The sequence below is a fragment of the Gymnoscopelus microlampas genome, assembly GCF_963454915.1.
Source record: "Gymnoscopelus microlampas genome assembly, chromosome: 11".
In the NCBI taxonomy this organism is placed as follows: domain Eukaryota; kingdom Metazoa; phylum Chordata; class Actinopteri; order Myctophiformes; family Myctophidae; genus Gymnoscopelus; species Gymnoscopelus microlampas.
In genome coordinates this window covers 9,529,749-9,555,144 of record NC_139948.1, presented here as the reverse complement: position 1 = coordinate 9,555,144, position 25,396 = coordinate 9,529,749, and the positions used below count along the sequence as shown (strand labels likewise).

Genomic DNA, 25,396 nt, shown 5'->3' with positions numbered 1-25,396 from the left:
ATATATATATATATATATATACACACACACATTCATACAAACTCAAATCTTTGCTTCTGGGGGTCCCTGGCACAAAACATTTTTTTCATTTTCAGATGGGGATCCGCAGCCAAATATATATATATATATATATATATAGATATCAATTTGGGGGTCCTTGGCTTGAAAAAGTTTGATATACACTGTTGTAGAGAGCTGTATGACAGTCCAGTGCTGTGTGTTTATCTTGTATAGTTACCAGACCGGGGGGAGTGAAGACCCTGCTGCATTAGTGGTCCACATGACTCCGGAATCCATCTTGAAAACGGATGAATACAAGGAGTGGATGAAGAGGTACTCTTTTCTTACAGTGTAACACCTCCATTTGTTTAGTCGCTGGCCAAAAAGAACAGATCTACAAGCTAACAACTTGTCGCTCTGGTTGTGGTCTTACAGTTTGATGTGTTGAGGCCAGGAGTCCTATCCCATTTGTCTGTTTCTAGGTTTCCCTCTACCACCGAGCATCTGATACTCAACGAGCAAACCTGCACTGTCCACAACATCAGAAGCCACAAGATTCAGGCCCAGCTGAATATGATTCACCCAGAGATCTTTCCAAACATCAAGCCTTACAAAGCAACGGTAATGTCCGAGTTCTACTTGCTCACATGCCACGTCGTGCTCTGAATGTAGCAGAACTAGTGCCCCGATCTAGTTTGTTGTAGATCAGGGGTCTTCGACCCTTTTTCAGGTCAAGGACCCCCCTAGCTGCGAGAGAGATGAAGCAGGGACCCCCACTACATATTGAATTGGATTGTGTTTCATTTTTTCTTAGATTTCGTAGATACTGTAGGTTCATAGACTTGTTCCAATATGTTGGATTCATGTTAAACATGTATTGTCAGACAGTTAACCTTTGACACCTTCAATATCACCTCTACACTAACTCACCGAAGCTCACAACGCCTCGCAGCGCGAGGCGTTGTGAGCTTGTAGATCGGCTATTTTCGGCTAATGTTCCCCACCACTCAAAGATTTGGCGGACCCCTTGTAGTAACTCTGAGGACCCCCTAGGGGTCCAGGACCCCCTGTTGAAGACCCCTGTTATAGATACACAATTATTTGGAGTGCAGTATTACCGTGTGTTCTACTTAAGTCGTGCTCGTTGTTTTGTTCTGTTTCTATTGTTGTTCCCCAGGAGAGCCAGGCGGACATGCACGTCCCCACCGTCAGAGCAGAGTGCCTGCTGAAGTTCCAGTTCAGACCTGTGATGGAATGGCAAAGGTTGGTTTTTGTCCCTTCGTCCGCTTGTCACAGAAAACAATGAACACTGCACTCAGCTGCAGTTATTTTCCCTCCATCTGACACGCCTTTTCTTTTTGTCATACTTCTCTAGTGCCAGTAGAAAGGCCAGCCAAGGTCAAATGTGAAAATTAAAGCTTGTAATCCATAACTTTGTGTGTGAATAAAACGTTATTTAACCGATCTGAGTGATTGGTTAAAATAATGATGAATAATAATAAATGGATGATAAATAATATAACTATATATATATATATACTCTGTAATATAATATAACAAATGCAATTGCGGTGGTTGGTCCCTCTACTCTATTGAGAAATGTAAATACATCTGACAGATTGCAGCTCGCTCACTTTTCCCCTCAATTGTTTTCTGTGTGTATTTGTGACACTTGTGTAACCGCGCCCCCTCTCACTCTGTCACTCATTTGTTTAGAGATGCGATCCCCTCTTGTGACACCGAGGAGTTTGTGAAAGAGGCTGCAGAGGTCCCCGACTTTGTGCGAGAAGTGGAGGAGTGCAGACAGTTCTGTTCCACTGACACGGCACTGCTGTCTGGTGAGTTCTGCTGTGGACAGCCAGAAGGTATACAGGAGTGAGGGCCAAGACAGGACAACCAAGTGTTGCTTTTTAGTAACCTGTGACCCATAGGTCAGGGGCCTATCTCCTGTTTCTGTAGCGTGAGGCGTGAAGTACACCTCCTGGACATGACACTAGTATGTTACAGTCCAACCCAACCCTGTTACAAGCAGGGACGAATTGGGTACCATTTGTATAGTCTTTGGTATGACTCTGCCGAGGATTGAAACCCGATCTCCCAATCTCAGGGCAGACACTCTAACCACAAGGCCACTGAGATGTACTTAAAGTGTTAGTGTCACTAGTATTCTTGACATGTCATAATAGGTGAACATTCTGTGAAAAATAGATCTGGTATTGTATGCTATTTTTGTGATTTGGTGTAGAGGGTGTGCCCCTGTGGCCAAAATATCAGATCTACAAGCTCACAACGCATCATCATGTTGCAATGCGTTGCGAGCTTGTAGTTCTTCCAATTAGAATGGGAAGGGATGGAAGATCTGAAACTACAGATAAGGCTTAATTGGTTAGAATTGGTGATGGTGATTGGACGATGGTGTGCCATTGTTCATGGTTTGTAGAGCAGGTCATTTAGGTTTGTGTACCTGTGTTGTTTGTCATGCAGGACAAGCAGAGAGGTATCCAGAGGTGGTTTTCCTGGGAACAGGATCTGCAATCCCAACGAAGCTGAGGAATGTCAGCGGCACTTTAGTCAACATCAGGTACGGCAGTCATTCACTCAGCCTTTTTCTAATTTCAAGGACCCCCAGTTGGGTACGCAATAGGCCACGGACCCCCATTTCACATGATGTTTCATCTCTGGGACCCCCGATCCACACTGTAAAATCATCAGTGTTAATCTAACTCTCAAGAGTGTACCAATGGAACCAAATTGGACCTCTACGGCTGGATGGTCCTGGCGGGACCACCGAGTTTTGAATAAGGGACTTTTACTTTGTAACCAAGTATTTTCATCTTGTGATATTTGCTACTTTTACTTAACCCATTAAGACCCGAGGCCGATTCTAAAAATGTTTTCTAAATCCTAACAGTTATATATACTTAGTAGTTATATATATAATATATATATATTAAAACATTTATATATCTCAAAATATTTTGTTCCAGGGGCCCCCAGAAGCAAAGATTTGAGTAACAAATGTTCGCTTTAAAAAGTAGATATTCAGAGATTCAGAGACACATTTTCACGATTTTTCAAAAATAGCAGATCTACAAGCTCATAGCGCGGCACTCGGTGCCGCGCTATGAGCTTGTATATCTGTGATGTGGCATCGTTTATGATATTAGATAGTTGAGACGGAGACGGTCGGGTGTGGACGCTCGCGCTCACGCTCTGCACTCTGAACGCAAATAATAACAAAGAAGGACAAAGAATGACAGGTAATGTCACAGCCTAGAGAACCTAAAGTTTGGAAATTGAGAAACGACACGAAAGAAGAAGCAAAAATGACAAAGAATAAAGTTGACAAAGAGCTGGAGGAGATCCAAAAATCTCTGAACTTCATGTCGGCTGAGCTGAGCTCGGTTGCTAAACAGGTAACCATGCTGCCAGCCCTGATGGAAGAAGTTAAGCAGCTCAGGTCACTGGTAAAAGAGAAAGATGCAAGAATCGATTAGGGATGCCACAATCTGACCTTCAGCCAATTCGAAATTCGGACAGCCCTGGCGAATATTTTTCGATTATTCGACGGCGCCGTTTTTTGAAAAATATTTTTCAAAAAAAAAAAAAAAAATTTTTTTTTTTTTTTTTTTTTTTTTTTTGCTCCTGTTTTAGCATTATCACGGTCATTTCTGGGTTGCGCGGCCCAATTATTAGTTACGTTAATGTTTGGGCTGGGATGCTTTCCAGCAGGGGCCTCAGTGCGGCTGCAGAGTTCATGTTTGGGCTGGGCTGAAACAGTGAAACGCTCTGAAACTGTGGCCATTTACAATTATTAAGACTATAATATTAGTATTAGCATATATTTTGATTGAAACTAAGGCATACAAAAGTAAAAAGTAAAAAAAAAAAAAAGTAAAAAGTAAAAAAAATTTTTTTTTTTTTTATTAAAATCGAATTTTAAAAATCATTTTCGATTATGGAGACTGTAACGAATATTCTAAAATTCGAATAATCGGTGGCATCCCTAGAATCGATGGACTTGAACGGAGAGTTGATGAACTAGAGCAGTACACAAGAATCGAGGATGTGATAATCAGCGGCCTGAGTGTCAAGCCACGGACCTATGCAAGGGCTGTGGCTACAGATGGAAGCGGCGCAGATCTACCGTCGGAGGACCAACAAACAATTGAAGAGCAAGTAATACAGTTTTTTGAGAGCAAAGAAATCCACCTGGATGCCCAGAATATCGTCGCCTGTCACACTCTCCCTAGGAAGGACCGTAAAGCCCAGCCCGCCATCATTGTTCGCTTTGGAAATCGCAAACAAAAAGCGGAACTTCTGATGCAAGGAAAGAAATTGAAGGGATCCAACGTCTATGTTAATGAACATTTGACAAAAAGAAACGCAGAGATCGCCAGAGAGGCCCGCATCTTAAGAAAAAACAAAAAGATTCAATCCACCTGGACCAGGAACTGCAAAGTCATGATTCGACTCAACGGAGACTCACCAGAAGAAGCAAAAGTATTGACGGTAAGAGAGCTTAAAGACCTAGACGCATACCAGTGAGTCCCTGGTGAAGATGAATCATAAAGAATATTTTTTCAACACCTAATGATTCTTTTTTTTGTTTTTTCCTTTTTTTCTCGTTTTTGTGGGACAGAAACTAAGGCTAGTTTTTTTTCAAGCATTGGCAGTTGCCCAATAGTTATAATTTCCTCCGCAATTATCTATCTATCTCTGCATGGAAGCTGCACCGATTTGCATGGAATAGAGTTTTTTTTGTTCCTGCTTGAAATTATTCTACTGCCTCTTGGTTTTGTTTTTTTCGTCTCTCCTGCATGGATAATATATTTTTTGATTTTTTGGAAATACAATATTGCATGCCATTTCCTTTTTTGGAATGAAAATTCGCTTTTTTTCCAGCAAGGTTCATACTGGAATACTAAATTCTTATTTTTCGTTTCTCCTGCATGGATGCTATATTTTTTGACTTTTTGGAAATACAATATTGCATGCCCTTTCTTTTTATGGAATGACAATTCTCCTTTTTTCCTGCAAGGATCGTACTTGTATACCAAACTATTATATTTTGTTTCACCTGCATGGATGCCATATTCTTTGATTTTCTGGAAATATATTATTGCATGGCCTTTGTGGAATGACAATTCTCCTCTTTTCCGGCAAGAACCGTACTTTTATACTAAACTCCTATTTTTCGTTCCCTCTGCATGGATGCTATATTCTAAGATTTTTTGGAAAAATATTATTGCATGGCCTACAATTTTTTGGAATGAAAATTCTCCTTTTTCCCTGCAAGGATCATACTTCTATACTAAAGTCTTTTTCAATGGAACTTATACCTTTTATGTGGAAGGACACTCTATGGGATTATTGTATGTTGGGATAATTATTGTCATTATATATATAATATTTTATATTTTAATGACTGATGGCAGACTTAAATGAGGATTATCTATTACCCTTTGGAGGAATGGAGGATGGGGAGTTTACAAACATAGATACTACGTCAGAAAGTGTCCATAGATTATATAGTAAATATGAAAATCTGAACTTTAAAACGTTTGATATTAAAGAGCATAAAATATATGGGATTGAAAATGAGGTGGACCCTGACAATCACTTCTATAATAATATAAATAATAACTGTGAGTACTATACGGATGAACAATTTATCGGTAATGTTAAGATGAATGATGCCCTATCAATTATACATTTTAATAGCAGAAGCCTATATAGTAACTTCTCAAATATTAAAAAATATATTACAAAATTTAAGAAATTCAATGTTATAGCTATATCAGAAACCTGGCTTGATAGTAAAAAAGGCTATGATATGAAATTAGATGGCTATGAGCTGTTTACAATAAACAGGGACGCCACAAAAGGGGGAGGAGTTGCAATATATGTGGACACAGCCTTAAGATCTAGAATGGTTAAAAGCATGTCAAACACCATAGATAATATTATAGAATATATAACTATTGAGATTATTGTTGAGAATTGTAAAAATATAATGATCAGCTGTATATATAGAACTCCAGGTACTTGCATAGATACATTTAATAATAAACTAGCTGGTATGTTTGGAAATTTAAATAATAGTAAAGTGCATATAGTTTGTGGTGATTATAATATAGACATACTTAATCCACATGGAAATAAAAAAACATCAGATTTTATAAATCTAATGTATAGTAGTAGTTTTTTTCCCCTGATCTTAAAACCAAGTAGAATAACAATAGACACTGCAACCTTAATAGACAATATATTTACAAACGAAATTGACAGTGAAATAACAGGAGGACTGTTGATAAATGACATATCTGATCATCTTCCCGTTTTTGCAATTTTCCACAATTTCTTCAAGAACAAAAAGGAACCAAAAAAAAACACCTATCATTTCTCCAGATTAAAAACACAGGAAACTATTGCAGCCCTCAACTTGGACCTCAGAAACCAGAACTGGCAGGAGGTTTATGCCAATGAAGATCCCAATAAAGCCTATGATGCTTTTCTAACAATATTACTTGAGCTCTATGACAAAAACTGTCCCATAAGGAAACAAGCCACAAAACACAAGAACGCCAATAAGCCATGGTTAACAAGGGGGATAGAAAATGCCTGTAAAAAGAAAAATCTATTATACAAAAGATTTTTAAAACATAGAACAAAAGAAACCGAAAATAGATATAAGACTTATAAAAATAAATTGGTAAATATTATACGATTTCAGAAGAAGGAGTATTACCGCAAATTACTGGAACACCATAGGAGTGATACTCAAGGGACATGGAGGGTAATAAACAGTATAATCAGAAAGGGTACTGCAAAAGCCGACTATCCTAACTATTTTATAAATGACAATAATGAAAATATTAATAATCCAAAGGAAATTGTTGATAAATTTAATACATATTTTGCAAATGTAGGATATAATTTGGCTAATGACATTGTGGAACCGACACATAAGGATGGGATAGAGGATATTGTTGACCGTAATTATTATTCAATTTTTATTAGTGGTATTAATGAAATAGACATAATTGAAGTAGTAAATCAGTTCAATGACAAAAAGTCTACTGACTGGACTGATATAGATATGTCACTAGTTAAAAATATAATAATGCACATAGTAAAACCACTGACCCACATTTGTAATCAATCTTTTCAAACAGGTATCTTTCCAAACAAAATGAAAACTGCAAAAGTAATTCCCATTTTCAAAAACGGAGATAGACATCAATTCAACAACTACAGACCAATTTCTCTACTGTCACAATTTTCCAAAATTATTGAAAAACTATTTGTTAAAAAACTCGATCAGTTTCTAGATAAACATAACATTTTGAGCAATCACCAATATGGGTTTAGAGCAAATAGATCTACTTCAATGGCGGTAATGGAACTAGTTGAGGGAATATCTACTGCCATTGAAAATGGCGAATATACGGTGGGAGTATTCATTGATTTAAAAAAAGCATTTGACACAATAGACCACAGCAAATTATTAAATAAACTTGATAGATACGGGGTAAGAGGGATAGCTAATTCATGGATAAAAAGTTACCTAGAGGATAGATACCAATATGTTCAAATAAATAATGAAAAATCTGGTTTAGAAAAAGTAACCTACGGCGTCCCGCAAGGTTCGGTTCTAGGTCCGAAATTATTTATACTATATATAAATGAGATTTGTAAAGTGTCACCAACATTGAGGTATGTCTTGTTTGCTGATGATACAAACCTTTATTGTTCTGGGAAGAATTTGGAGCAGCTTCTGAATGCAGTGGAAGGGGAATTGAAGAAAATAAAGACGTGGTTTGACATTAACAAGCTATCATTGAATCTAACTAAAACAAACTATATAATATTTGGCACCAGGAAAATAAAAAATCAAGCTACAATTAAAATCAGTGGTATGGAAATAGAAAGAGTATATGAAAATAAGTTTTTGGGAGTAATAATAGATGATAAACTATGTTGGAAATCACATATAAATAATGTAAAAATAAAAATGTCAAAAACTATTGCAATATTATATAAAACTAAATATATCCTCTGCCAGAAAGCACTGTATTTAATATATTGTTCACTCATAGTTCCATACATTAATTATTGTGTGGAGATATGGGGAAATGCATACAAAACGAATACCAACCCTATTTTTATATTACAGAAGAAAGCTATAAGGATAGTAAATAGATCAGGTTATTATGAACCAACTAATAAACTCTTTATTAAGTATAATACCTTAAAATTCTATGATATAGTAGCACAGAAAACGGTTTTATTAGCTTTCAAAGCACAACAGAAACTGCTTCCAAGATGCATTCAGAATCTGTTCCAAATTAAAGAAAATCAGTATGAGCTGAGGGGTATACTTATGTTTGGAATTACAATAGCTAGAACAAATATTAAAAAGAGATGTACATCGGTTATGGCAAGAGAAATATGGAATAGTTGTGAAAATGACCTAAAGAAATGCAGTTCAATCTATAAATTCAAGAAAATGTTTAAAGATAATATAATAGATACATATAAAAACATATTATAAACCATTACATGTTATTTTTTGTAGATGAAAAGACAAATTTTGTCTTTGTCTTTGTTTTGTTTTTGTTTTGTTTTGAGTATTGATTGATGTTTTGTTATTGTTTGTTTTATAACATTATAAGGGTAGGCATTATAAGCTACGGCTTCAGCCTACACCTTTTCGGTCCATGAATTTCATTCTTATTTTTGGAAATGTCAAACTCTGTACATGGCTAAATGACCGAAATAAAGTATTCATTCATTCATCTGCTATTTTTTGAATAGCCAAAGACATCTAAAATGACGCAGACGCGTCCCCCGGTCTTCGTGGGTTAAGTACAAAGACCTGCGTTCCTCTTCCACCACTGTGTGTGACATTTTGTTGTCCACGATCCCAGCCAGAGTCAGTCAGTGATGTTGGACTGTGGTGAGGGGATCTTCGGTCAGCTGTGCAGACACTACGGGGACGGCGTGGACGAAGTTCTGTCCAACATCTCGACGGTGTTCGTCTCACACCTGCACGCTGACCATCACACGGTACAGGGAGCTGTTTGCCTACACACTGTTTGCCATTTCTGAAGTAATCATTTTCGTACTGGTCGACTCATTGTATTCCTGATATTTGTGTGTGTGTGTGTGTGTGTGTGTTTTTTTTTTATCCCAGGGACTGTTAAACTTGCTCTATCAGAGGAAAAGAGCGCTGGTCAGTTCACTTTCTTTTGTCTCCTGTTTTTAAATCCTACACATTGAGCCTTTTGAATGGGAATTTATAGCTAAGGAATTATGAGAAGAAATGTTCACAAGGGTTATAAATTACACCATCTGATTGCTCAGCTTCATACCCTTATGGTAATAAGCTTCTCTGAACCCTCCATTCAGTGTCCTCATTTGTATAAACATTTGTAGATAGAAATATTACAATAGATAAAAAAGTTGTTTGTATTTGTTAAGATTTGTTTTTCTCTGCATCAGTGTTTATGGTTAAAACGTCTAGTACAGGGGTCTTCAACAGGGGGTCCGGGACCCCTAGGGCGGTCCTCAGAGTTACTACAGGGGGTCCGCCAAATCTTTGTGATATGATTTTTTTTATACCTTAACCACTTGAACCCTAGCATCCCTTTTCTAAGGAGAACTTTACCAAAAAATAGCATATCTACAAGCTCACAACGCCTCGCGCTGCGAGGCGTTGTGAGCTTGTAGATCGGCTATTTTTTGGCAAAGAGGTAGAGGGAAAAAAGAGCAGACCAAGTAAACAAAAAAAGTTAAATCTGAAACACAATGTTATACAATATAGAGGGGTCCCTGCTTCATCTCCCTCTCAGCTAGGGGGTCCTTGGCCTGAAAACATTGAAGACACCTGGTCTAGTATTTGAAAAAAAATCCTTAATGCTTAATTTTTAAGTCATGTGCTGAGAATAGTCAATCTACCAGGTCAAGGCTTGTCGCGGTGCTATTTTCGGGCTTCGATGTGTGACTATAAGTGGGTCTTTTACATGTGAGTGATGTGGTCATATTATGTGCTGACTGTAGGAGACTCTAGGGAAAGCCTTCAGCCCCATCTACTTGATGGCCCCGTTCCAGATGATGAGCTGGCTCAACCAGTACCACGACCACTGTGAGGAGGTCCTCAGCCATGTCAAGTAGGTGGACGGTGGACGCACAGTCTTATTATAACTATAAGCCTGACCCATGCCAGATGTTTGGATCCGATCACGTTTTTGCAGTCCTAGACCATTGGTTCTCAAAGTGGGGTCCGGGGACCCCCAGGGGTCCTTGGGGGGTTCCAGGGGGTCCCCAGCAAAATGTGTTAATATAGCATCACAATAATTTTAATCTTTTATACTTTGGCTATTCAAAAATAGAACATCTACAAGCTCATAGCTCGGCACCGAGCGCCACGCTATGAGCTTGTAGATCTGCTATTTTTGAAAAATCGTGAACATTTCTGCAAATCTTTGAATGTATATATCTTTTAAGCAAACATTTGTAACTCAAATCTTTGCTTCTGGGGGTCCCTGGAACAAAATATTTGAGATGGGTGTCCGTGGCCAAATACATATCATTTTGGGGGTCCTCTCAAAAGTTTGAGAACCACTGTCCTAGACCACTGAATATCAATTTGAGAACATTTAACTTTTAAGAAAACAAATAAAAATGACCACAAATTACTCCTGGATAGATAAAACATTTAATGTAAGTATATAAACTAAACCATTTAACTTTGATAATACAATGAACAAGCACGCAAGTAAATATAAGCACATATGCACATAAACTGAACTGTATTTATTTTAACCACATGAGCCCTATTCAAAAACTTTCAAAACTAGCCAAGTCATTCGTGGGGCCTTAGACTTTGGTCTAGACTCTGGAAGGGACAGAGTGTTCTGCGCTAGGCTATTACAGGGATGGAAGATCTGAATTGTAGGCAGGTTTCTGACCCTACTGGACCTTTTAAAAGTAATCCCTAAAGTCAGTTCTAAAACAGGGAGCAAGTGTACAAGAGCCTGAAATTGGGGTGATGTGAGCTAAAGAATCTAAGCATAGTGATAAATGCATGGTTGACCTTTTTGACTGGCTGTATTTCAAAGGCAACAGATAATGTTTAACAGAGTGTCTTCCAGAGCATTGCACAAGCAGCTGGTTTTGAATGCGAGACATTTACAATGTACATTTATAGGCCGATATTGTACCAAGTATTGTTGATGCAGCATGTACAACTAGCAACTTCCTCCACTTGTGATGTCATGATTCTTCATACCCAGACCGCTGCTCTTTCAGCATTTACGAAAAACAGTTATCTTTTGATGTCAGTTTCATGTGAACAAAGCTTGGACTAATATGTAAATATCTGAAGGTATCTTTTGTCTGTTGCTCTACCTCGAAAGTACCTTTTGTTCAATACTTTTGCACAACGATTCACTTGACTATTAGTTCATTTCCACCTGACAATAGCAGATCTACAATCTCACAACGCATATTAATGTTTTGTGAGCTTGTTTGATCTCCTATTTTCACCGTGTGACACCATTGTACGACAAAGTTTATTTTGTGAAAATCGTATTAGACCTGTGCCCGACTGTCCGTTTGGCACATGCGTGTGGCATAGCAATTGGATCTGTGGCTGTGGACAACCGGATCTCCACATATGCCTATATATGGGCGTATTGGTCGGCTTGGCGGTTCTGGACAACGCCTATCTGACCGACTCGACGTCGGCTATATAAATGCCCCTCGGGTCAGCTGCGACACGCGTACCGAGATACGTGAATAACAGACGGACGGACAGACATGCTACCGTACAGAGATTCCGTGCATTAATTGTACGATTTTTATTTTATTTTTTTCTCAGATTTGTCCCAAACAACTATTTGTGTGAAGGGGCAGAGGTGAACAACGATAAGTCAAAGTCCTTCATCAAAGCGTTGCTGAAGAAAAACAACTTGGAAAAGGTGTGTGGATCTTCTGAACCATTAATCGCTTTTCTTTGTTCAAAGTGCATATTTGATGTGGGACATGGTAGAATTTAACTACTAAGTACTTTTACTCAAGTACTGTTGTGATACATGAGGATGTATTATTACAGGTTAATCTACCCAGCATCACAAAGTTATTAAAATCGGCCCCACCTTTACCAGCTACAACATTAAAGTGATGAACACATTAATGCATGGCCAATTAGAGTTCTCAACGGGCCTGAAAATTAAGGACCAGCCCTAATCGGGCCCTACTGGGCCAGCCCGAGGCTCGGCCCGGCCTGAATAATTACCATACTTTTAGGCCGGAAAACCCGAAAAGGCCTTATATGCTTTAATGTCCTCAAAGTCAGGCATCCAACAAGCTTTGAACTGAGCAGATTGGACCTTCCGTTCCAGAGATAATGGCCAAAACATCTTGAAAACGGCCACTTTCGACGATTTTCGTGTTGAGTTTTGGCCATTGTCCCCCTTTTTTTTATTTAATAACACGGGCTAGGGTCGGGGAGGGTCGGGGTCGTGCAGAATTTGAGAACTCTATGACCATATTCTGTACGAGTACTTTTACGTTTGGTAAGCTTATTTGATGCCAATACCTTTTGTACTAAGTAAAATAATGAGTACGCAGCATTTCTAAATTGTGGTATTTCTACCTTTTTATTTATTTAAGTAAAATCTGAGGTACCACTTCCATCACTGTAAAACGTCACACAGGTCTTTGCTTCTCCTGGTCTCTAGGTCCAGACGTGTCTGGTGCGTCACTGCAAGAGCGCCTACGCCTGCAGCATCACGCATCAGTCGGGGTGGAAGCTGGTGTTTTCTGGTGACACCATGCCCTGTGACGCCTTGATGCTCATGGGTCAGTATTACACCTCAAGCCAACATCGGTGGCACTTTACTCCACCTGTATCTAGATACAGGTGGAGTAAAGTGAGTGAAGTGAGTGTCCATTTGTATATTCTTCTGAGTTAAATCAAAGATGCAATAGACCAGTGATTTTCAAACGTTTTAATTTCATGGACCCCTGTTTTGATATGAATTAGATCACGGACCAGTGTTCATTTAACTCTGAGAGCGTACACATGGAACCAGATGGACCCGTCAGAGTTGCAGACAAATAAGTGTCCATTTGGACCCTCAGATGGTCCCCGGAACCAGACATTGAGAACCACTGCCTTACGTAATTGCGCAAAATGTCTTTTCCATGACATCGATCGGCTCTCCAAGGAGCCGATGAATCACACGCAAGCGTTTCTACGGGACTTCATTGACTCTAAATAGCTGCACTGGACTCTGTCCAAGTAAAGCCAGGCGGAGCGGGTAGAGAAGCGAGTCCCACGTCTGATCATTATAGATGGATCAGCTCTTCACACAGACAGGGCGTGCCGGGTCCTGATTTCTCACACACACACACACACACACACACACACACACACACACACACACACACACACACACACACACACACACACACACACACACACACACACACACACACACACACACACACACACACACACACACACACACACAGGATTGATTTCCTTTGGGACGGGAAGGGCAGTCTGTGGTGTGTGTGTCTGTAAAGCCCCAATTTATATTTAATTGCGTCTACAAGCAGATCTACAAGCCCATTACCAGGGCTGCAACTATCAGTTATTTTTCAGTTTTTTTCCCCCCTGTTTCTTTTGTTTCTATCTCCCAAAATAGGGATGGCACGTTAAAAGTAGTTTCAGTGATTCATGTTCATGCCTCCGCTTTTCTTTGTTTTTTTTTTTTAAAGGAAAGGATGCAACGCTACTGATTCATGAGGCGACACTGGAAGACGGACTGGAGGAGGAGGCTGTGGATAAGAGACATAGGTCAGTACATGTCACAGTTAATGTCTGATGGCACTTATTCACTACAAAGAGTTAACCCAGAACCCTCCCATCACCTGAAACTTTCCAGAAGCCATTCAAGTCCTTTGATGGTGTTTTGTTTACATTTAAATTATAACCAATACCAATTCTGTTCAGTTTTTATTTATTGTCTCCGCCAGGCCGAAAGGCTTGGCGAGAGAGTATGTTTTACCCTCCGTCCGTCCTTCCGTCCGTCCGTCCGTCCGTCCGTCCGTGTGTGTCCTGTCTGTGTCCTGTCTGTGTGTTACCAGCTAATCTCCGGCACCGTTGGCCCGGTCGCTGCGAAACTGTGCACACCCACTCCCTGGATGCCAATTCAGAACCTCTGCCCCTCATTTTTCACATGGGCCTGTTATAGCGCCACCAGGAGGCCGATTTGTGAAAAACCCATTTTTTCCCATTACACCTACAGCTTTTAACCAAACGTCATGCAAATCGGTACACAGTATCTCTATAGTCATGTGATCAACCCCGATCTGTCCGATTTCCCATATTGCATCCTCATTGGCTAAGGTTGGCTTCCAAAGTTTGCAGGATTGGTCCGTTTTGAACAAACTGCCTCCAATCATGAACGCAGCTTGCCATTTCCATAAAATTGCACACGCACGTTCCCACTAGGCCGAGGAAGAAATGCCACTTGAACATTTTCAAATCAGGCTCATGGTGGCGCTATAACTGGCCGATTTGCATTTTTAACTATAACTGCACCGATCTGCGTGAAACTTTGCACGCACACTCCCTAGAGGCCAAGGAAAAACATTGGACTGCATTTTTCACATCTGCTTTTTACAGCGCCACCAGGAGGCCGACTTATGTAAAATACATTTTGGAGATTATTCCTTCAGATTCTGTCCAAAAAACACGCAAATTGGTACACTGCATCTCCATAGTCATGTGATTCTGATGGATCTGTCCGATATTTCATATTCCATCCTATTTGGCTTACAGTGGCTTCCAAAGTTTGCAGGATTGGTCAGTTTTAAACAAAATGCCTCAAAACATGAATGCAGTGTGCAATTTCCGAGAAAGTTTGCATGCAGATTCCCACTAGGCCGAGGAAGAAATGCCCCCCTTTTCACATTCACATTGGCCTTTATAGCGCCACCAGCAGGTCTAATTTAGCAAAACACATGTTTGGAACAAAATGCCTCAAATCATGAATGCAGTGTCCCATTGAAAGGCCTAAGAAGAAATGCCACCCTTTTCACATTGGCCTATTATAGCGCCACCAGGAGGCCACAATAACCTACCTGACCTGGCGGAGACCTGTGCTCCGAGGAGCACTTTTTCTAGTTTATAGTGCAACATCACCCCAATACAAGGGATCTCTGTACACTTCATATACAAAGCAAAACACAATGTATACTGAGTGATTTCTAACCACCCCTGAAGAGGGAGGTACGTCATAAAAATCACCTGTGTCCATTATCCGTTTTTCTGACTTTTTTCCAAAATAGCTAATCTACAAGATGACAACGCGTCGCCCCAACGCCTTGTGAGCCTTGTTGGCTATTTTTGAGTCTTAAAGTGTCTAGTTCCTGTGTCATCACCTCAGCTTGACCAAGCCACGGCCACAGCACCGCTTGCTCCTGCCATGGGTTCCCAGAACTCAGCCTAGCAGGGTGAGCAGGGTCCAAATTAGGTTCTGAGAACTTTCTCTGAAACCGAGCCGTAGCGTATGGGAACAAACCCCTGAACCTGTGAAATAGGTTAATACGGCACGCTTCACTTAGTTCTTTTATTGGAAAGGAGCCATAACGGAGCGCAAGCAAGGAGTTTACAGCATCAGCCAGGGACATTTGTGTTCACAAACGGCCTTACCGTTGGAAATGCAAATGCTCAAACTGGATGACCCTCCACTCACAAGAAAATACAAATAAAACGTTGTAATGTTAGATAAAGCTCTATTTCAGCAGACAATGGAAATGCTCTCACTGCAGATTGCAGTCATTTTTTTGAGCAAATTGTTACCTGCTTCATTCTCCCCCACAATTGCCATTGATTTCCCTTTTTCCTTTTCTTTTTATTTGTGTCTTTTATCAAGGCTGTGTAAGAAGCTGCCTTCTTCCACTCTCACTGAATTGAACACAAATCAAGAAAAAGAGAGAATGCCTCTGAGAAAGGCATTGATTTGGCCAACTGGCTTTTGCTAAGAAAAAGTATTTTTTTGTGTGTGTTGCAGTTCCTTGTATTTCCCCCATAGAGCCTGGTCTATCTTAGATGCCGGCAGTGTAACGTATTGTCACTGCCAGTTTGAAACCTTGTATCTCCATCATTTTAATTGTTTGTTTGCTTGTTTGTTTTTTAGATAAATCATTCACACTTTACGTCTCTCTGTGGGTTTAGTTAACAATTAGTTGGCTACTTAAGCTACTACTTTATTCTTATTGTTTGTCAAAAGCAAGCTCACAACGCCTGAGTTTGTAGATATGGTAGTTTTGCGATTTTGTAATGAATTCATTCATTTTATTTTTGAACAATTCCGCCCAAGGTCCATTATTTATTTGGCATTTGAGCCACGGGACCACCGTTTCATGAGATTTAGCCTCTCAGAACCTTGAATATTTTGTTATATTTTGTCCACAATTCCATGCTGTATTGATGTTGGTGCCATAGGAGAGATGACACTACAGGCAAACAATCGAAATAACAATTATTTTACGTTCTCTAATTCTGTAGACTTCTTGTAAAGTAAGTAATAACAGATGTTTAACAATAATTTAACTCTTGCGAGCGTAAAATGAAACCAAATGGACCCGTAAGGGTCCATTTGGTTTTTTTTACGCTCTCAAGAGTCTCCATCATTTGGCTGCGTACCACCTGGAACCCCCTCAAGGACCACTGGTGGTCCCCGGACCACTGGTTGAGAACCACTAACATAACTACATTGTTTTGTACATACAAGGTTCCCAGCCCGACAGTGGCGATTATATAATTTGTCTCATTGCCCGCCTGCTTATCTCTCTTTCCCCTGGACAGCACCACCTCCCAGGCCATCGGCATCGGCATGAAGATGAAGGCCCAGTTCATCATGTTGAACCACTTCAGCCAGCGCTACGCCAAGATCCCTCTGTTCAGCGAAGACTTCAACGACAGGGTGGGGATATCCTTCGACCACATGAGGGTGAGTCAACCCATTAAGACCTGACTTCAACCTTTTTCGTGCCAAGGACCCCCCTTTCAAAATCTTTCAAAAATGTTAAAAAATTAGCAGATGTACAAGCTTGCAGCACGGCACAAAGTGAGCTTGTAGATCTGCTATTTTGGAGAACCGCTGTTCTGAGTTTTCTGAAAAACGTACGTTGCTATAAAATGACTCGCTGTCTTAACCCGTTAAAACTGGGAAAGCATCTGATTCTTAACCTTTTCTGTTTCAAGTTTGGTATGCATTATTAGGCCACAGAGCACAGACAGTTTTGTCTTTTTTTCTCGGGACCCCAGTCTACATTGTAAATCCTCAGTGCTTATTTAACTCTGAATGTGTCAAAATGGAACCAAATTAGGGATGTCCGATATTATCGGCCTCCCGATATTATCGGCCGATATTAGCATAAAAATTGATATCGGGAAAATATCGGTATCGGTTTAAAAAAAAAAATATATATATATATTATTATTTTTATTTTTTTTGCTTTATAAATAAGTTACAGGAGTTCTTACTGTATATGGTGTGTGTGATATGAAATTTGAGCTTACCCTAATCACAATAATCCCCGCATATATCGGTATCGGTTGATATCGGTATCGGTAATTAAGAGTTGGACAATATCGGTATATCGGTTATCGGTAAAAAAGCCAATATCGGACAACCCTAAACCAAATTGACCCGTAATCCAATTGTACACTCTGTGTTACAGACCCTTAAGGGTTCATTTTTACCCCTGGTGGTCCCAGTTGTTACTATTGTGGTGCTGAATGTGATGTACCGGTAGTAACTTTCAAAACCTATGCTATGAGCCTACCTATATTAATGTCATAGTGTGTGTTGAAGGTGCAGTAGACAACATTCAGCCACTAGATGTCGCACTCTCAAGACCTGTTGTACAGTATAAGGCAGTGGTTCTCAACCTTTTCAGGCCGCGACCCCCAAAATAATCATATTTGAACTGAGGACCAGACCCCCCCCCCCCCCACCCTGACAAGCACTTGGAATTGTAGTAGCTGAAGCATTACATACTAGCACACATTACTTTGACTCGGTTCCACAGATAGATTGTGAAAATAGCGGATCTACAAGATCAGCTATTTTCACACTTGTTGCCTCTTTCTTATATTATTTGACAATTTGGCAGATGTTTTACCAGTTTTGATACTATAGTTTGTTGATTACTTGTGATGCAGTAATGGTCTTTTATCTTCCTTTCTTTTATTTTACATTTTTAAAGGTATTAAAAAGGTCTTAAAAGAACTTAAACTGTCAACAATAATATGGAACAATAATATTTCTAACGCGATCCGCCATTGCAGAGTGATCGTGTGGCGAAAATGGCCCGTTTTCCCCACGGTAAAAAGATATGGAGATAGGGACCTTTTTCTCAAGATCCTATCATTCGAGAGGACGGGAGGTACGTTTTTTGGACTGGATTCACATCCATCCATTCCATTTTACAGGGTCCGCGGATCTTCCTAAGTTGCGTTGGAGCGTCCCATGTGAAAAATAAATAAATACAATTTAACACACGTAGATCTACGGTCATGGCACTCAATGTGTCAAGAAATAACTTTGTTAGTTAGACTTTGACTTTCCCAATGGTGTGACTTAGGCACAAACATTTTGAAAACCACAGCTCTACATTCCTGTTTCCCTCTCTCCTCTCTTCCTCTACCTCCCCTCCCCACTCAGATCCGGTTCAGAGACTTCGGCCTCATCCCCAGGCTCATCCCCGCCCTCAAAGCCCTCTTTGCATTAGAGATCGGCGAGATGGAGGAGCGCAGAGAGAGGAGGGAGCTCAGACAGTTCCACGAGATGGCCGCCGCGGAGGCACACGGTGCCAAGCGGCAGCAGGACGAACCGATGGCAGAGAACACAGAGGCCAAGAGACTTAAATCTACTTAACCTAGTGTTTAACCCTTTAAGACCGGGAATGCATCTGTGTCATTTTAGATTTCTTTGGCTATTCAAATAGCAGATCTACAAATGAGCTTGTAGCTCTGCTATTTTTGAAAGATCTTGAAAATGTTTGAATATATGCAGTATATATGTTTTAAAGCGAACATTTTTAACTCCGATCTGTGCTTCTGGGGGTCCCTGGAACAACATATTTTGAGATGGGGGGGGGTCCACGGCCAAATACATATCATTTTAGGGGTCCTTGACGTGGAAAAGTTGGAGCAACACTGATATAGCAACATACGTTTTTTTCAAAAAACTGTTTGTAGAATATATATTCAAAGATTTGCACAAATCTTCACGATTTTTCTAAAATAGCAGATCTACAAGCTCATAGCGCGGCACTTGGTGCCGCGCTATGAGCTTGTATATCTGCTATTTTTGAATAGCCAAAGAAATCTAAAGTGACACAAATGCGTTCCTGGATTGAATGGGTTAAACTTGGAGCAGTGGTTCTCAGACTTTTTTAATTTCAAGGACCCCCATGACTCTCAGAGTTGCATAATAAGGGTCCATTTGGAAACCCTGCGAGGAACCCTGAGGGTCTCTGGTACACACTTTGAGAACCACTGATATAAAGGATAGGTTCGCTGTTTTTCAAAGTTATTAGACCTTAAGCCTGATTTATGCTTAGTTGTGAGCTGGTGTCGCATACCTTTTAAAATAGTCGACCTAAAAGCATACCACACGTTGCATCGCAAGCTATAGATCGGCTATTTTCGTATGAATTAAGCCTTATTTTAGGCTGTTGATATTTCCGTTATATAAATGTGGATAGCACAGCCACACCAATAACTTATCATGCAGCTGCAATCCATTACATAATCTTTTCAGTACCAACCAATATTGTGGTGGTTGAAGGTGGTCTCCCTGTGCTTCTATCAAGAAATGTGTATTCTGTGGTCGGCTAGGACCACTATTGGTCGACAAGAGGTATTGCATGAAACAAGTCTCCTTCCATTATAGCTCAGTAGTCAGCGTTCGCACAGTGGACGCGGGTTCGAATCTCGAATTAAGGATAGGACATGAAAGTATGGGATTGCAGGTTTAAATGCAGTCCAAGGGGGGTATCATTTAGCGGGAAACTCAGTATAGTCGAGACATGTCACTCTCTCTCTCTCTATCGCTCTATCATCAAAACAAATGATCGCAAACCCTTCTTCAATTAGGTTTTATTGATTTCATTTTGCACTTGCGCAAGTCCATTCCCAAGTTTTGCATTGTCCCTGCTGTGTATTGGCCAGGCTACAATTTGGAGCTTCCTGCTCTCTGGAGATCTAGTGTGACAGTTAGTTCACAAATGGTTGGGATGTGCTGCTGCGATGGCACAAAGTAGTTCCAAATCAAAAGTGATTATCACTGCTATTCAAAACATGTTGAGTTCACCGTTTCCCCCCCAAAAAAAGGTTTTGAAGGCCTAAACGATTTCCCCTGGTAGGGCTGTATTTAAAGGAGTAGCCTACATTTAACCATGTGGACTCTAGTGTCCCTATTCTGGGGCTAACATTCGGCAAAATGTTCAGATTTACACGCCCACAACACGCCACCGTGCGACACGTTTTGAGCTTGTAGTTTGGCTGTTTAGTGGATGAGGGCCCTTTGGAATCTCTTTCATCTTGCTGTCATAATATAGTTCAGATGTGTAAGATCTGCCTGATTTGATTTGTCCTCCATCACCTGATGCTCATTTCCTCCAGCTCCTCCAAATAACCGTTGAGTTCAGAAGAAACATCGATGTGCCAGTTTCGGGTGAGCTCACAGATATGTTTCATGAAATTGACTCAATGTAGCTTCTGCCGTCACTGTTGTCGTTGTGGGTGGTTCATGTGGTTAAAGGCAGTGAGAAGATGTAGCAGGGTTATGTCTCTCAGTACTAAAGCCGGAGTGGGTTCAGTGGGGAGCTAGCATGGTAACACCTGCTGGGCAGTATAAGTTCTGACTAACAAGAGAAGACTTCTGTCTCTGAATGGGGAGTCGTCGCTAGCACTTTCAACCTGGTGTACATGTTTTGGGCATGTTGTGAAAAGTTCATGAAATAGCGGATGTAAAAGCGCGTTGCATAGTGAGCTTGTAGGTCAACTATTTTAACCCATTACAACGGGGAAAGCCTAGTCGTTATACCTTTTAAAACAGGGAAAGCATCTGTGTCATTTTAGATGTTGCTATGTATTTAGCAGAAGGATTATTATTTTTCTAAGTCGACCTCGGGTCTAAATGGGTTAACCGCGACAATGTCGTATGACGGAGTATAGAATACGGCTTAAGTGGCTAAAGTTCTGAACTGCATATTTTAATTTACGTTTAATTTGTTGGAACACTGATTAATTGGTTATTGTAGTGTTAAAACTGTGTTCCTAAAAGGACGAGGTCCCAGAAAAATGCATTCTATCCACCTGCTTGTACACATGCAAAAGACACCGACACTGAGCTTAACCGCCATTCCATGCTAGTCTATGATTGGCTGATTTTCTTAATAATATATAGACAAAGAGCAGGGTATTATGGTTAAAAAAACGTGAACTTATCCTTTACATAGCTCGACTTTTTACTTTACTGACCACACCATGAGTTGTTTTGTTTGATTAATTTAAGTGTGTTGGAGAACCTGACAAAGGTGGTGTTTAAAAGACACATTTTGCGGTGTGTGTGGCTTCAGTACTTGTGAAGAAAGCATGTATATTTCTTGCTTTGCAGTGTATATAGAATAAATCATTAGCATATTGTTTTGTTTTCAAAAGATTGAAGCAATACCACACAAGTCACTTCATGCAGTGTATGTTTATACTGTATATATTTGGTATAGGCATTAGGCAACATTAAGGGGTGATATTGTTTGTCAAAACAAAAATATCACAGCACTGATATAACAATGAACGGACATTTGTACAGCTGCTCAAATGACGGCCTATTATATGACAGATCTTCTTATCCTGCTGGAGCCTGGTTTATACTTTTGTTATACAAAGGACAACAGAATATAACGGTGTGATTTTCTGCTCGGGGTCCCTACAGTCTCAAGAATCGTCCCTGCTCATGAAAGGCTACATTATTTAGTTTAGCTGTCTATCCGATTGCCCACAGCCACTGGACCTGTATACAATAGAACAGGTGGGAAACCTTTTGGTGCAAGAGATCTACTTGAACATGTTTCAAGACTGTGAGATCTACATTAATTAGACAGTGGCAATCACCTGCTTTTACAATCTATTATAGGATGCTAATTCAAACAACGCAAACAGAATTACTCAATAGTTTGATATGAATACAGGGTATGGTACACTTGGTTCAGATTTCACTTCCTTCTTTATTGTTCTCAGTTCACTGTTGGCTGGAAAAATCTAGTCAAATTGATAGTGTTTTGTCTGAAAGTGTCTTTCCAAGTTCCCTTTCTTCAGCATGTGGGCAACATCTAGAATGAGTCATATCACGTGAGACCCCTTCTGCGAGGACAGGTCTCTGTCTGTTTTGGGTTGTGTCTGTCTGTTTGGCCTGTTCACAACCCTTCAGTGTACCTCAATGAACGCTTCATCAAACCAGCAAATCTGAGCTTGATTGGACGGCAGACGATATGAATGGATGTATTTGTCTGGGATCGACCAAAAAGCCCTTCTGGATCAATGATGGCACTGATGTACATACAGTATGTCTCAGGCTTTAAAGCACCCTAGCTCATGTCATTATCTAACTGTTAAAGACATCCTATACTGACTGGTTCTGTCCACTTTGCACTGTACAAGGGGACATGTCCTTTTATGTCAGTGAGTGTGTTTTGTGTTATGTATGTCATATATTATATCATGGAAATATAAAACTGGTGTAAACCTTCTTTACCATTTCAAAAGGTGGGTAAATGTGATGGGTTCCGTCCCTGCTGTTAAATGGAAAAATGTCTAAATAGACTATGATGTATATTGGCCTCATCCAAATACAATATTTACAGTATACCTAATACCGTAACTTGATACATTGATATGTTATTGTATGAATGCATTAATAATGTATGCATGCATTAGTGAGGTCATATACTGTTTATTTCTTCGTTTTGGTGCTAATGGAGAACAATTAGCTATGGATTGCCAGCAACTGAGTGGAGCTATAGCGTAAAGATGAAATGATGCAAGTGATTTTGTTCGTCCTGTGTATTCCCATTCCAAATGATGGATCTGGGTAATGGGTATTGTTTGTGTTCCGAGATACCGAAGATGAACATGATTAGAGTGATCAGGTTCTTTAAAGTTTATGTCCAAATTGAGTTGAACAGCTATCAAACAGAACGTCTTCAGTCGTACAGTGGCCTATATTGCCAAACCGGAGACCTCCCATGTCAATGAACTTAGTTCATATGAAATGTCAGCCACTAACGGCTGTTAGTGACTGACAAGGACACTACAATAACCTATACTACAAGCTAAAGTAATGCCATAAGGGCGCTACGAGTTAAGTTTAAATGATTTAAAACTTAAAATGGGGTCTTTTCCTGTCCTGCCCTAGATGACACAAGCTGTACACTGGGCCTCTCAAAGGTGTAACCAAGCTACACATCCTTTTCAGAACTATATCAGGATCAACTTTATTGTCACATCGCAGGTTTAGCAACTTTCAGATGTAGGCTGCACATTTTTGAGCCTTGCGTTCTGTTTAGGCAGAGATATGGTCATTCCAACCACAGCCTGCAACCATAGCTGCTACATGACATTTATTGTTGTTTGCAAGGCATTGATAACATACAGCAAGAAGACAAAAGATCAAACATACTAACATATGGAGCTCAGAGTACAATGTTGAGCCTATAATAAACTTTTACCTGAAAATCGCAAAAAAGTCTGAGAACCAAAATGCGCACAAATGATGCGCAGGGAGAAATATATTCACACAAATGGCTAGTTACCAGACAATTAATTATGTTCAATATGAACACACAGTATGCTTGCTATAATATAGTAACATTAAAAGCACATAATTATGTTGTCTGTATTGGTCTTTTCAGCAAATAATCCAATCAAAAGGGTTGTGGCCTGGCCAGGTTTCACAGGAAGTACAACTTTCATGTACCTCTTAAACCTTGATTTTTTTTTACCTTTCTGTCAAAACACAATGACTGACAAATGTTTTGTTCTGCTTCTTCTCACAACAGTGTGTAAGTATAACTGCTTTTCAACCATAGACCCATATATACAGATTATGTTTAACTTCTTGTATACTCCATTGCATTGACTGTAAATTATATAAAACAATAGGTTTTCTTAAATAGAAGAAAAACTATCATACAAGAAATGTTTTGACTGTTTTTTCATTTTCTATCTTTTCCAAAACTGGTCCTATTTGTTTTTATCTGTTTTGCTCTTTTTTCTTTTCTCTACTCTGTCTTGTCTGGAAACTACCATTGTCCTCTGTTCTTCAGCCATGATTGAGGTTCCCCAGAAGATCCCTTTGAAAATTGTCAAAATCAATGAAACCATCACTTTACAGTGCCCGCGGAATACAGGAAACCAATGTCTTTATTGGTTTAAGCAAAGTCCTGGACGTATGCTCCAAAAGATTTCTGCTTCAACCTATTTACGTACAGAACTACAGGACCAGTTTGACAACGCACGCTTCGTTGTGAACATAAGCAATGCTGACTTCAATGTAACCATCAGAAATATCAGGGAAGAAGATGAAGGAACATACTTCTGTGGAGTAGGAACGTCATTCAGTATGAACTTCAAAGGAGGCATATATTTGGTTGTAAAAGGTACTGTCACATTCAGTGTCTCTATGTCTTCTTCTTATACATCTTTACCACTTATGTGCCAAGAATTGTTCTGATGGACATTTGCAAAGCACAAAAGCATTTAAACTGAAATTTGATTGCATGTGTAGGACTATGGCATCCTGTCAGCGCATTTTCACACTAACATCTCATATGTTTTATTTAAGCAGGTAAAATATAAACGTTTTTTTATATTATTCCATCAAATGTTGTCCAAACATCACGCATATCAGTACATATTATGTCTTTAGTCAAGTGATCAACACAGATCCGTCCAATCCGTGCGATTTTTCACATTCCAGCCTTATTGGCCAATTCCCAACATTGCTGGCCCACACAACCTACCTGACATGGTGGAGACCTGTGCTCCGAGGAACACTTTTTCTAGTTGTATTTATCATTGTGATGGTAAAATGTTTTTTAACCTTTGAATGATTGTCCAATAACAAAAGTTTACTCAAATTTAAAAACGGAAACATTGTGAAAGTCAGAAATGTATTTCATATACTATTACAATTCTGTTATGACATGGTATTATATTCATGTTGTATAGTAGATGTAAAATTATATAAACATGAATAGTTTAAAACATTTTAAATACATTTTTAATTATGTGTCTCTG

The 25,396-nt window shown here is 39.7% G+C and overlaps 1 protein-coding gene across 2 annotated transcripts in view; it reads left to right on the top strand.

Annotated features, from left to right (window-relative positions):
• Positions 1-21,784, top strand: part of elac2 (elaC ribonuclease Z 2) — a 49,388-nt gene extending 27,604 nt beyond the window's left edge. Inside the window, exons 13-26 of one of the 2 annotated variants that reach the window (XR_014601817.1) lie at positions 235-333; positions 483-621; positions 1,178-1,263; positions 1,717-1,838; positions 2,485-2,581; positions 8,934-9,072; positions 9,200-9,238; positions 10,066-10,175; positions 11,888-11,987; positions 12,750-12,870; positions 13,795-13,873; positions 16,892-17,036; positions 18,756-20,126; positions 20,236-21,784. Coding sequence is in view for 1 of the 2 variants with exons in the window: in XM_084071937.1 (XP_083928063.1) it covers positions 235-333; positions 483-621; positions 1,178-1,263; positions 1,717-1,838; positions 2,485-2,581; positions 8,934-9,072; positions 9,200-9,238; positions 10,066-10,175; positions 11,888-11,987; positions 12,750-12,870; positions 13,795-13,873; positions 16,892-17,036; positions 18,756-18,968 (1,489 nt within the window). In the remaining variant the exon portion in view is untranslated. Of the gene's footprint in view, positions 1-234; positions 334-482; positions 622-1,177; positions 1,264-1,716; positions 1,839-2,484; positions 2,582-8,933; positions 9,073-9,199; positions 9,239-10,065; positions 10,176-11,887; positions 11,988-12,749; positions 12,871-13,794; positions 13,874-16,891; positions 17,037-18,755 lie in introns of both variants that reach the window. The other variant, XM_084071937.1, reaches the window with a different exon arrangement.
• The last annotated feature ends 3,612 nt before the right edge of the window (positions 21,785-25,396 follow it).